General features: G+C 36.7%; 1 protein-coding gene across 1 annotated transcript; it reads left to right on the forward strand.

The window, feature by feature from the left end:
• Positions 1-13216: 13216 nt before the first annotated feature.
• LOC115227974 (39S ribosomal protein L50, mitochondrial-like) lies at positions 13217-13810 on the forward strand. Its single transcript, XM_029798659.1, has one exon. It carries the CDS (start codon positions 13217-13219, stop codon positions 13808-13810), a length of 594 nt encoding a protein of 197 aa, XP_029654519.1.
• Positions 13811-14326: the final 516 nt, after the last annotated feature.

The raw sequence follows: 14326 nt of genomic DNA on the forward strand, positions 1-14326 counted from the left end.
CTATGCTAAAAAATGCATATAAGGGGATTATATATTATATAAGTCCGACTTGGGATGAACTCAAAAAAGGATCCGTATTGTTTTGTTTCTGTATATATAGGTTTGGATTGGAGCGGCATATCAGATATTTGCTTCTTTGGGTATTGGATTTGGTTCGTTGATGTTTTATTCTTCATACAATAATTTCCACTACAACTTTAACAAAGATGCCATAATATGCGCTCTAGTTAATTGCTGCACAAGTGTTTATGCTGGCTTTGCAGTTTTCGCCGTTGTCGGACACCTGAGTTATCAGACCGGAATAAGCGTCGACAAAGTCATTCTCGACGGTTTTATTAATCCACTCACTACCCCAGGTGCTGGTTTGATATTCATTGTATACCCTGAAGTGCTGTCATTATTGCCTGGAGCCCAATTCTGGTCATCTTTGACGTTTCTTATGATCATAATGGTGGGACTAGACAGTCAGGTATTCACTTTGTTGAGCACTGTAGTTTGGCATGTTTGACACGGCTATTTCAGTCCTTTTTGATTGTTTTCCTTTTTTGAAAAAATGGAAAACAATTACAACTTTGACTTGTTCCATTATTGGTTTTGTACTTAGTATTCCACAGACAACACAAGTTTTATTTTTCTAGTTATTATTTTGGGGAATTTATTGGGTAATCCTGCTGACTGACACCAGTTGTGGCCTATCGCTCATAGTGATCGCTATTTTTGAGGTGGTATCAGTTTTTTGGATTTATGGAATTAAAAACTTTAATAAAGACTATCAAATGATGATGGGATTCAAGCCGAATTACTATTGGGTATTTAGTTGGTCTTTTACGTGTCCTATTGGATTAATCGTATGAATGTATTGTCACTTTAAGGCGATTTTCGTTTTTTCAATATATACATTTGAAGATTTAACGATTAATGGAGTCGTTCCTCCAATGTTTGCGCGCTTTTTAGGGTGGGGAGTGTTGCTATCCCCAGTGATATGTATTCCAATATATGCCGCATATAGGATTATCCAAGATTTTTTTATTGAAAAAAAAGTATTTTTATAAACTAAGTTTCAGCGAATATGTTCTTTGTTTCTTCCTGATCATAAATATGGCCCAGCCTGTAAAGAAAATCGAGACGGAAATCGATATAAATATTCGGATGCTAATATTTAAATATAATCATTCTTGAATAATTTGTTAATTATTGATTTTGAAACCAAAAACAATCTTTTTGAAGGGCATATGTTTTTTGCGAGCCATTAGCAATAGACATATCTATGAAGAACATTATTCACATATTCATCAAGTAAATTAATTTCTGCTCGTGTGGCTTCCACATGTCCTGTGCCGGAATGACTAAAAGAGTCCTGGCGCTCATTTCTGATTGGCGTTGTCGGGCATGTCTCCAACCAGATAATGCGACAAACTCTCCCATACGGTACCCTTCCAAATATGCCCCACTAGACCATCAGGAAATACTTGAATTAATATCAAGTCTGACACATACACGAAGACTACTGATCAGGATTCCCAAAGCTGCCCGTATATCTGTCGCGGACTGTCTATGTGAGTGTATCGAAAAGGCAGTTTCTTCGGACGACTCTGAAGATTGGTTACGACTATTCTGCTTTGCCCCATTCACACTATGCATAGGAGGGGGGAAAGAAGAGAAATCACTTACGTCATTAGTAAAGGATAATGTCCGCACATTCTTCTCAAGGAACCTATTCACAGACTCAGAAAAGCCTTCCTACAAATCCCAAAATGAGAAGCCTATCTCTGACACTCAGAGACTAAGAAGTGCGATCCGTCGAAAACTTTTGGAAGGTGGAATCCGTGCTGCTTAGGACTCTGGCAGATCAACACCGTGTAATTGAGCCGTCTGAACAGTCCTACAAATCACTTGTTGAACGCCACCCAAGTCCCCCAAACGACCATCGGATTCCTCCTTGCCCAGGACAATTACCCAATCTACTTGTCTCCGAAGAAGACGTAAAAGATGGGATTCTCTCCTTTGTACCGAGCAGCAGTGGTGGACTAGATGGGCTCCGTCCGGGCCACCTCAAAGATCATATTGGTCGTAACACGGGCAATTCTGGGGTCCGGCTCTTGCTGGCTATCACCAAACTAATGAACAGGATACTATCAGGGACACTGTCAGAAACAATTCGACACGTAATGTTCTCCGCCAAATTAATCGCATTCGACAAGAAGGGAGGGGGAATATGTGAAGCGGCAGTCCATGCTGTCCGAACATTAACCGAAAAAAACAAGAACACTCCTTTTGTAATCGTCAAATTGACATTAAAAATGCCTTCAACTCGATACGACGTGATACAATTCTGAAGGATTGTCTCACACATTACCCATCAGTGTACAGCTATAGCTCATATGGAAAACCATCCAGTCTGGTGCACGGCCAATATCACATCCCATCGTGTTCTGGAGTCCAACAAGGAGACCCATTGGGCCCTGCCTTGTTCAGCCTGGAAATTTCCCGTGTCACAAAATATTGTTCGACTCCTCTGAGGGTATGGTATTTGGATGATTGTACAATGGGCGGCCAGCTGAAGGATGTGCTAGATTGCCTAGAAAATCTGATAGCCCAATTGAAATCCCTATGCCTAACCCAAAACAATTTTAGAAGTTTTTTTTTGGGAAGAAAATATGAAAAAGTTAACACGAGTTTATAAAGAGCCTGGAGGTCAGCTCAAAGACGCCGCGCTGCGTATCGAGTGGCAGTTTCCGCGGAGCACCGCGACCGAGATTCGCTGGAAGAGCCAGCTCGTCTCCCTCCGGTCGTTGGTCTTCCTGGCAATCCTCCTGGCAATGTCGATAAGAAGACGAGTCGCAGACCTGCCGACGATTCCAGATGTTTCGAAGGCGAGGGGGACAAACTCGTAAGAGTCCGAAATACTTCCATACTTCGTCCTCTTAGCGTCCTCAGCCTGAGCACTGGCAGAACCCGGGTTAGAGATGGACTTGAGTAACATCGTCGCGGAGAACGAGTCAACACAAGTTGCATCCCAAATCAGGGACTTGCCTTCCCTGAAAAAGATCCGTCATCCCGTCAGGACGCTTTCCATCACTCCGACAGAGACCGACTGGCTCTAGAGTGGAGGGGAAACCTGCCGACTCTAGTGCCCTTTTCACGACGTCATTGAGGTGAGTGTGGCGAGGAATTCTGCCAGCACTCTTCTTGTACGATAGGGCGTGCAAACCGTTCGGCGAGATCGTGGACCCGCACCGGCATGGGTAGATGGACACCATGCTCTCTCTTGTCGAAGAAGTGCAGGACGATTTCCAAGACACAAGGCGATCAACGAAATTATCAAGCGAGCCCTGGAGTCTGCAGGATACCCAGCCGTACTTAAACCGGTCGGGCTTGACCGAGGAGATGGAAAACGTCCTGATGGGATCACAATTTTCCCATTTGAAGAGGAGAAACCCCTAGTCTGGGACGCAACCTGTGTGGACACTCTCTGCCCGTCCAACATTGCCGGGAGCGCAGTGGACAGACTGCACGTCGCGGAAAAAACGATGAGGGCAAAGGAGAGAAAATCTGAAGCGCTGCGAGACCGATTCGTGTTCTGTCCGATTGTGGTCGAGACAACTGGAGGAATAAGTGGAAAATCGCGAAACGTCTTGTCTTTTCCAACTGTTCGATCAGGTAGTCACTCTCCTCTGTACCGTACCAGCCCTCGTAGCCATATGTGAAGACTGGCTGCACACACGTTTTGTATACGTAGATGTACGTTTCCGGATCCAGATGGAACCTGGTTAAGCTTTTGAGGATCCTCACACTCCTCTTTCTCTGATTTGCTATATGATCTGCGTACAAGCCACGACAGTTGATGGTTGCTCTCAGGTAATAAAGATTTTTGCTTTTCGAGAGATCCATCACATAACTACTCATCGCATATGCACACGACTCCGCATAGCGACTCCCTCTCCGCAACCATGAAATGGTGCTCTTCTCCGGTGCTAGGGTCAATGACATTTTCTATCCTGGACGGGAAAATATGGAAAATATGAATGATCAAATTTACGTATTTTTATTTATTAGATAATTAATTGATCGTAAATATGTGGTTTTAGTTTGTGATGAGAGATATTAAAAAGTCTTAAATTTAACACACTCTAAAGGCCAGGGGTCTTTGTCCTACTGTATTTTCCATTGTTTCACAATAAGCAGCTTCAGGGATAATACTCGAACATTTTATAAAACTGCTTAATCTCTTGACATTTAAGTTTATTTAATTACTTTTTTTGTAGAATTACTTTTTATTTTGTGGTAAGCAATGAATCCACAAAATAACATTGCAAAAAATACAGTGAGATATTCCAATCCTTTAACAACGTCGCTCCACTTAGTGAAAAAAGTTTTTTCTTCCAAATGTTCAATTTCAAGAAATAGTAGTACCTAAATGTTATTTAACGTGCTTACCACTAGTCCCAAAGAACTAAAAATGGAAAATATAAATTTGTATATGATTCGGGGAAACGAATTATTAACAGTTTTCATTTCCTTGTATAATCTATCACACCCTTATGAGATATAACAAATTTATCACCATATATCCAAATAATGAGCACTACTTCTAACACTCCCACGAAAATAATCATTTTGTTGTCTAGAGTAGTGTAAAAATTGATTTGTTCCTATGATGGAGATATATCAATACATCAAATATTATGGCAAGAATGTACAAAAATGTCATGATGCAAATTCCCAGACGAATAATTTGGTACCTGTATTTTGTGGAAATAAATTTTTCAAGCATTTCGTCGAATGATTGTGAAGTCACCTCAACACTGCTGATCTGCAGAAAGTTAAATTAGTCATTACACAACTGCTGAGTCCTGTCACGAATAAAAATCCATAAAAAACGGCTGCCCAAAGTTGAGCATTGGGAAATCCGAATATGATCATAGGGATTGACAGGTCCATGATTACTGATTATTACTATATGAATAAAACCCCGATGTAGCATGTTCATAGAAACATTGTAGTTAACTGCAAAGACTCCAACTAGGGAATAGTTAAGGATCACGCTAAGAAAGACCAAAATGGTGTTAAACACCGACTGTATTAAAACGTCTCTAAAATATATATTTCCTGATCTGACTTTTTTATATTGTGATCTGGAAAGTTGTTTTTGGCCATTGTTGTTAAAAATCCAAATCCGATTCCATAAGATAAAATTACGTAATATCCTGATTTTCTCCACAGCTAAGAAATATATTTTGGACATTAAACGGTTATATTTGTTAAAGTTGCAAGAGTTGGAGAAAAAAATTGCTGGAAACCGACACCAGCTCCTCTGAGACTAACGACTCGAATAAAAAAGACTGCAAATAGTAACAGTTGAGTTCCTATCAGACAAATTTTAATCTAATTAGAGTTGGTTATCAAGATTTTTCTACCTTCATTAAACTCCTTCTGTTTTTAATGGTCGCAATGAAAATAATTATTGTTATCAGAACTAAAAATGGCAGGAAAGCATGAATGGACGTAATTCCTTGTTCAGAATCAAAATTCAACGACCATTTCCTAAATTATTTACACTTCTAATACTCGAAAAAATCAAATTTTTCTAAATCCGCAAGATGTGTGCTTAAATTTTGTTTTTTGCATAAATTGCAGCGGAAGCTTTTGTTGAAATCGGTTACTAAAAAGTAAAATGAAATACTCGTCATCAATAAATATGAACATCCAAAATAAAAATTGATTATGACACTGGCCAAGCCAATTCCTAGTTATTATATTTTAAACAAAACCAGATAACATTGGATGGAAACTCCATGCCTTGGTCACGTTTTTTCGAGATAATTGACCAATAAGCATTTCAATATATGAAACAGGTATTGCATACATAACAACATAAATGAGATATGTTACCAAAAAGGTTCCTAAATTTTTTAAAATTGATAACCTCCATTATACAAAAAACATAAAAAAGGAATTTTCACGATATTTGTATATCCCATGCTGTAACACAAAACAGATAAAATGTTATAGGATTTATAAGAAGGCATTTCCCGATCGGTGAAGTCGGAATTTATGCTATTAGATGCCATTATGTTTTAGATATCGTCGAAGGTTATATAAAATGAAAATTAATCAGTCGAATAATAATTAATTTAGCAAATTGCATCATAAGTATATCTTTAGGATAACAAAATGATAAAAATCGTTTTAAAATTACATAATTGCAGAATCTTTACAGAATTTAGTCGACAAACAGTCCTAAGCATGGAAGCCTCATATTTTTTAATTCGACCTAAGTCACCGCATTTTCTGGGAATGATTTTGGCAATTTTTATTGGTCAATCATACTCTCTTATAATTGGAGTTAATCTCATTTATTTTGAAATAAAAAATTGACATTGGTTACAAGTGTGGAATTTTTTTATATGTAATTTTATCAAACTTCTTCCAATTGATTTCACAAAAATTCATCCAAGAGAATCTTACCACAATATTGAAATTAGTTCAAAAAAAATTGATTAGATAATTGTAAATCTAGAGCCTCAAGACTAGTGTGATGACTTCACCTGTTTAACAATTAATACTAAAATAGATTAATTTTTATAGAGAGCAGAGAAATAAAAATTTAGCCAACATTAATTTTTCTTCTTTCTAATCTTTCTTTTGTTTTCTAATATGTTTTTTTCAACATCATTTATCTTATGTGGCTTTGGTATCTACGCTTTTCCCAAAGACTACATTGAAATACTTAATTTCCTTAGTTCATACAAATCTATATTGTTCAGTAGCCGAATGATTGGCCCCCCAGGGTTTGCTAAGGGCTATAAAGATTAGAATCAGGGATGGGAATGGAGGTGTGATCAGTTTGAAACAGTGATTATATCCCAATAGGAAATACCTCAAATTATTTTTTAGGCATTTTTGGATTTGTTAAAGTCAGGATAAGTTGAGTCTTGGCTCCTTAACTTTGTTAATTGTGCACGTGCTGGTCAAATTATTCTTTGTAAATTAAAAAAAGGTGGTTTCTGGAAAATAGTCTTGAAACATTTCGGTTTTAAGAATGGATTATAAAATAATAAGTCAGGCAGAAAAATAATATTATTAAACTTGAAACTGTAGATGATTGCTTTACCGGAACTTAAGTAAAAGCATATCTTTGATTTCGTCATTAATAAGATTTAACGCAATCTTAGAAATATAAGTTATTTACCTATCACGTCGTGTTAATTATGTTAAAAAAAGGAAGCCATTTATTCAATCGATACACAATAAAACTGTACATATTTTAGTGCATGGTTTAGTGACTCTTATGATTTATCAGAAGACTCGTTTTTGAATGAGAGAAACGATTCAATGTCAAGATTTTATATTTTTGCTCGAAAGTACGCTATTAAAAGGTAATTTTTATGGTAAGCAATTTGTTTTAAAGAAGTATCAAAAACAATAATAAAAAGAAAAATTGGGAAATTGAAATTGACAAACTGTCAAAATCAAATTCAAATTTGACTTCTAACGTACTATTAGTAACCAAGACATTTTTAGACAAAATTTTCTAATCAAAAAAACGGTGACACTTTCATAGCCGCCACGACAACTTATAAAGTGATTTTTGAATATTTATTGGCAAGTCAACCAAAGTATACAAGGAAACTACTCGTCTTTCATTTAAGGAAAGTAAAATGGCAATAAAACAATTAAAAACTGTATTTGTGATAATAAAATTTGAATCAGTTATGCAACATCAACCACGAAAACGTTTGCAAATTTATAGGAGCCTCATTTCGAACAAAAATCCCTATATTCCTATACGAACTCCCTTCGAAGGGATCACTGCAAGAACTCATACTCAACAAAGATTTTGACATTGACATTATTTTTCAAAAGTCGTTTATAAAAGATATTCTCAATGTATATTTCACTGCTAACTAAACCAGGGTTTGCTGTACCTCCACACGTCGCCAATTCGATGTCACGGAATTCTGAAAAGTCCCAGTTGCATGGTTTCTTCGACATATACCGTCAAACTGATGGGATTTTCTCCAACAGTCTCCACCATCATAAAACTTGAATCCCAACAAAAAAAACTTAAAGAAGCAACCAAGAACTCTGATTGTGAATTATTTGCACAAAGTAAGGCAAAGTTGATCATTTTATTGCAGAACTACTTTGGACTGCCCCCGAAATGCTGGAATGCCAAAAAATGGCTAACAAAAGTATAAAAGAATTACAACAATCGGACATGTATTCACTTGGAGTTATTTTAATCGAAATTCTCAATAAAACATTACCATATGACTATATCAACCGCAATTTTTCTGCCACTGGTATGTGAGACAACTTTAATTGCAAGAAATAGTCACAAACTTAAAAAACAAAACTCGGATCGAAGAAATATTCAATATCCACGTTCAAGAATGCAGCTCAGAATTAGAAAGAACCATTCTTGACTGTCTGAAAATCAAACCCGATAAAAGACCGTCAATAAAATCACTAAAAAAGAAATTCAGGTCAATTTTGTATTTTTATTGCAGTAAACATTGGGCGGATTTGGAGACAAGTTCTCTGGTAGACCACCTGATTGTGAAGCTGGGGAAGTATGCGACTAATTTGGAGGACATTGTTGAGGAGAGAACATGGAAGCTTAATCTCGAAATCGCTCGTTCAGAAGAACTACTCAAAAAATCAGAAGACCTCCTTTATGAAATGCTGCCCAGGTACTAAACATGTCCGAACAGGTCTGTGGCGGAGCATCTGAGAAATGTACAAACCTATGAAGCCATCCGATTCGAGTCAGTCACAATTTATTTTAGCGACATGGTCGGATTTACCACGATATGTGCGGAAATAAGTCCGATAGACGTGTTTAGTTTGCTCAATAATTTATACTCCATAATGGACGACATTACAGCCAATTACAACGTTTATAAAGTTGTCTGACAAGAGTGATTGGATAGATGGAGACGATTGGGGACGCATACATGGTCGTGTCAGGCCTTGAGGAGTCCAACACAAAACATGCCAAAGAAATAGCGAGAATGTCGTTAGAAGTGATGGACACAGTCTGTCATCTCATTGTCCCCTCTACTGGAAAGTCACTCAAAATAAGAATTGGAATGCATTCTGGTCTCAGCACTGTGACATTTCTAGGCCCGGTTTGCGCAGGAATTGTAGGAACTAAACGTCCTAAATATTGCCTCTTCGGGGATACTGTAAACACAGCGTCGAGAATGGAGTCAACTAGTGAAGGTGCTTACACAAAATAATTCGTAGAAATGAGAATTCAGATGAGCAAAGCTACCAAGTCGCTGCTTGAAAGCCACCCCGAATTTATAGTTCAGTCACGTGGATGTATATACGTCAAGGTATGTGATTTTAATTATTTTTCAGGGAAAGGGCGAAATGGAGACTTACTGGCTAAATGGAAAGAAGCTACTCCATAGTTAATCAGTATGATTTTTTAGTTAACTTTTTTATTTTATAAAAAATAACCCAATTTCACCTGTTTAAATATTTGATTTCTAAAATAAAACTTTTAAAATAAGCAAAATGGGTCTTCACCATGATGACGTTTAATTGATATTTCGAATCTGTTCCGAAAGTATTTGCAGAATTGACTTTATACTGGAAGAAAGCAATTCTTCCGGTCAGAATTTGGGAATCGGTTTGCACTCATCTGCGGATATTGCTTTACCCACGTATTTGTCCTTCCGAAGTGCTTCCCTGATTAACGTCGTTCTTCCCCTTTCTTTCAAACGTAAGACGTTCACTTGGCTGCACATGGGTCTAAAAATTTGTCAAGACAGAGGAATCGAAGTTCGGGTTTGCCTTCTTATAAGTGCTGGAATAACATTGTGTGAATGTCCCCTTACGGATTTCTGAAATCTTCTTTGAACCAGAATCAACTTGTTGCTTTAAGAGTCCTGGACAGTCACAATCTGAGGCCAGGCTTAAAACCTGCACTTGATAGCGCAGAGTTTACATGTTGGTTTATGCCTATGTTTAATAATATGCTCTCCACATCCATGCAAATGTGAATGAACTCGACAGACATGATTTTTCTTATATGCGCAGTTCCAGCCGGAATCATTAAGAACCTCTTTGGTATTATAGCTCAGCTGGAACTCTCTGGGCTTTTTCGTGAAGGTAGAAACGCCCAAATAGATGTATGTTTTGGCCTTTACTGAGAGGTATGTCAAAACCGACACTTTCTCCCAGTCCAATCTCGTTATTCGACTTCCAACCCAGCAACAATAACATACGAAAAATCAAAGCTATTTTTAATAACAAAAACTCAGCGAAGATTTTATTGTTCAGCTGATAGTTGTGGAAGTATCCGAGAAAATTCTCGTTGATATTAACGAAGAGGATTTTAAGGAACACAGCCCTAGAAGTCTTAATAACTTTATATTTTCTTGAAAGTGCTTTTAATAATAATAAATAATTAAAAATGGGTCTTGTGGAGTATTGTTCGAGTGATGAAGATTGTAATGTAACTGAGGCCATAGATGAAGTTATAAATATAAAGTAAATAATATAAATATATAATTATTAGACCAACCCCTGTTAACTCTTCATTGGACAGACTAAGACTCATTCGAACTGCAATGTCTGTAAAACCTCTTGTTGATATTCTCGACCAAAACGTTATTAATACACATAAAAGGGAACCAGAAGCCACATATAACTCAAATCCATTACTAAATGTACTGCCCCCTCCAAAAAACTCATTTCTGGACGAGACCACTGAAGTAATCGAGGATGCTGACTATTCCCCTCCACAAATCGAGGATCCCCAACCAGATATGGAGGAACTTCCACAAGAGACTGAAGATGTCAGTCTTCTATTGGGAAAAGGACAGGTCCCTACTCAAGTCGATATAATTGATGTTTTGGGGGGTGGTGGGCACTATACGGGACTGTCGGAGAACTTTCCAAAAAAGATTTTCTCTAAGAAAAAACGAATGGAGGCTGCTGGGTTGTTTGACAAAACTTTGACTGTCCGTGAAAGACACAAAAACCAACTAACTTATTTGGCCAAACAGGTCAGGTCTGATTATGAAGGTTGTAGGCTTTGGAAAGAGAGAATGAAGTGCGGACTGACAGTATGAATGCCAGTATGTTGCGTAGAGAGAGCAAGTCACGATATGGATTCTAATTTTTGTTTTTAAATATTTGTAATTTCTTAATTTTGTGGTATATTTGTTGCGGTATTTTGTGTTGTAGGAATCATTAGTGTTAAATTATGTATAAATAAATATACTAAGCTGTCGGAAACAGAGGATGAGGCAGTTTAAATTGAAAATAAATTAGGAAATTGTCATATTTGGTCTTTTTAATGTTAAAAAATGGCAATTTAACTATCTGGAAAAATAAGAGTTACGTCAATGGGGAAGAAATTCTGAAAGCAATATCTTTTTGGGTAGTCTGAATTTCTGGAAATCAATAGACGGATGGAAATGTGCAGAAGTATGATGATAAAACTGAATTGGATTTGGAGTAGCAAAGATGTCTCTCTTAGGATAAAAATACGTTTTGTTCCCAATTTTTCTCTATGGCTGTGAATCTTAAAAATTGTCCAAAGCAGACAGCAATTGAAAGTAAACTTCGACAAAATATCAAATGACAAAGTTCTTGTAAGAATTGAACCATCATTATCGATAATTTAAAAAAATTCTGATATCTGCGTTTACTGGAAAAGAAAAAAGGAAAAACAAAATTAATTTAGACATGGTTTTTTCTCCAGTTGATCTCCGTTGCTATCGTGAGAGGCAACGCAACGTTAATAATGTTGGGGGGTCCACTTCGGATGGATGGCTTTGTTGACTTTCAGTAAATTACAATTATGTTCTAATTTTTTTTAAATCTTGAATTTTTTTTAATGGGAATTGTATTTCGTTAGTTTCGCATATTCGGCTCGGCCGACGAACCGGGTTGACAAGCCGTGGAATTCAAAGCTCCCTTGGCAAAAGAGTCGGCACAGGTGACGTCCCAAACAAGCTGTTTTCCGGATTCAAAAGCGAAAAATATACAGCCGTCCGGACGTTTTGCATCTTCAAGGACAAATCCCGTCGGTTCCAAAATGCGAGGGCCGAATCGATATCAGAGTCCAACGATGATTCAGTAGTTGTTCTAAATTGTTTATCTTATTAATGAAAATTACTATTTATACATTAAAAATCATTAAAAAACCGGACATCATTTTTTAGAGATTGTAGTGCTGATTAAAGACAGAATTCGTAAAAGATTTTAATCGCTTCACTCAGAGAACGAATTTAACAAAGACAAATTTATAACAGAAATTAATCAAGTTTATTATCCTGTGCGGGAAACAGCCTGATACGTCTAGGAATAATTCCCATTTTTTTATCAAAGATTGAAGGACAATCTAAATTTGTCATTCGCTGGATCAGTGCTTCAATAATTGTTTGTTCATTTTTAGCCACTTTATATTTTATTTAATACCAGTACATGAACTATCTCGATTTATTTCAGACTTTAATGACATTTCCCTGAGTTTGTCCGTAAAATAACTCTGAAAATATATAACTTTTCAACCTTATGGTCCTTTTTATGTAAATTTTCTGGAAGATCACTAATAGCTACGGTGTATTTCGATTATAATCATCTCCTAATTAGTGTTTCTTACCTACTTATTGAGTGCAGTGATAATTAGGAGGCAGACATGTATAAATTAGGGTATTCAATGTCAATAAAAACAGGAACTAATACATATCACAGACTAAGAGATAAATTGCTATTTAAAGCATTCTAAACGTTTAATTATCTATAAATAACTTATTTTTATTATGAAATTAAATTGATTATTATAATTTAAATAAAATATTGTTTATTTCTAGTGTGGTTGAACATGTCTATTGTGTACGAACGAGTTCCAATCGAGGATTTTATTTACAACAAAGAAACACAAATATTCACATATCCCTGCCCATGTGGAGATCTTTTTGAAATATCCCTGGTAATGGCATAAAATATACACACAGGAAGATTTACAGGACGGTGAGGAGTATGCTGAGTGTCCTTCCTGCTCACTAACCGTATTTGTCGTCTACAACAAAGTGAGTTTATTCATTATTAGTCTAGGACGACTTTATTGGGGACTGTCAAAAACGAACAGCTGTTTTTAATTAGTTTAATTATTGTTGTTTATTATTTGTTCCTTCCTATTATTAATTAAATTATTTTATTAATTTATAATAAATATTTAAAATTGTTCATGTTGACGTGTCGTGTGGTCAATTCTCAACTTAAGGGGTTATTTCAGTGCAGAAATGTCGCTAATTTTACTGCAAAGACTCTCAATGAGTCAGTCAGTGGAGGATCCAAGAACTCAAAGGACATTGAAAGAGCAAATAAAGCTTATTTCCCTCCAGATAACTTGCTTGAAATTATAAAGAAAATAACCACACAATTTGGCGGGAAAAATCGAGCTGATTTTCTCGAAATTGAATTGACTAATACTAGAGATAAATTCGAGGTATATTTTAATAAAAAATCCAAGATCCTCAATTCACTCTTCAAGGAACTGGGACACGTGATTCCCAACAACATTCTTTCGGGGATAACACGTGTACAACATATTTACGATTTTTATTCCCGCGCTGTGAGCAGTAGACATTTTTTGGATGACCTGCAATTGGCCAATACTGTGCCCAACCTGTCTATTCGGACTGACTATGTTCGGTTCGATCCCTCCACTGACCAATTCTTTGGTGGTAGGACGGCCTTTCCTGGACGGGATACTATAGCTCGTAGTTTAAAATTTCCTAATGGTGGACATAAGGCTAAACATCCACTTTATAATCCGTGATATTAATTAATTATATTTTTAATTTAATTAATGTTTAATTAATTATTATAAATAAAATATGAGCGCCAATTTCGAGTGATGGACGTTGTGAGGCTAAAAAATCAAAAAAGTTCAATTCGTAAAGACGGTTTTTATAATAAAAATAATAACAATTTTGAAGGTTCGAAGCTTCTCAGTGTATATGGTCTTACATCCACAGGTTTCTCAGTAATAGACTACTGTCCCCACCTCAGTCTAATAGCATACATTTCTGGGTTACCCACTCAATTTCACTTTATTAGAGGAATTGTGGTGCTCTGGTATTTGGAGACAAACACACAAACCCACGTCGTCAATCAAAGCCACAAGACCTTTCTATCTCTGTCACTTTCTCCCAATGGACGGTACCTTGTCACATGCGAAGTAATGACTGGTCTAATCTTAGTCTGGCCATAAACCTCTCGTGCGTATTTGGGATGTCAAACTGACCACACAACTGGACGAATTTGGAGGACATAAAGCAGTCTCCTCCGTGGT

The sequence above is a fragment of the Octopus sinensis genome, unplaced genomic scaffold, assembly GCF_006345805.1.
Source record: "Octopus sinensis unplaced genomic scaffold, ASM634580v1 Contig08756, whole genome shotgun sequence".
NCBI classification, from domain to species: Eukaryota; Metazoa; Mollusca; class Cephalopoda; order Octopoda; family Octopodidae; genus Octopus; species Octopus sinensis.

What these genes read in the sequence shown, in the direction of transcription:
- LOC115227974 (XM_029798659.1), top strand. Translation starts at nt 13,217, where the DNA reads ATGTTGACGTGTCGTGTGGTCAATTCTCAACTTAAGGGGTTATTTCAG.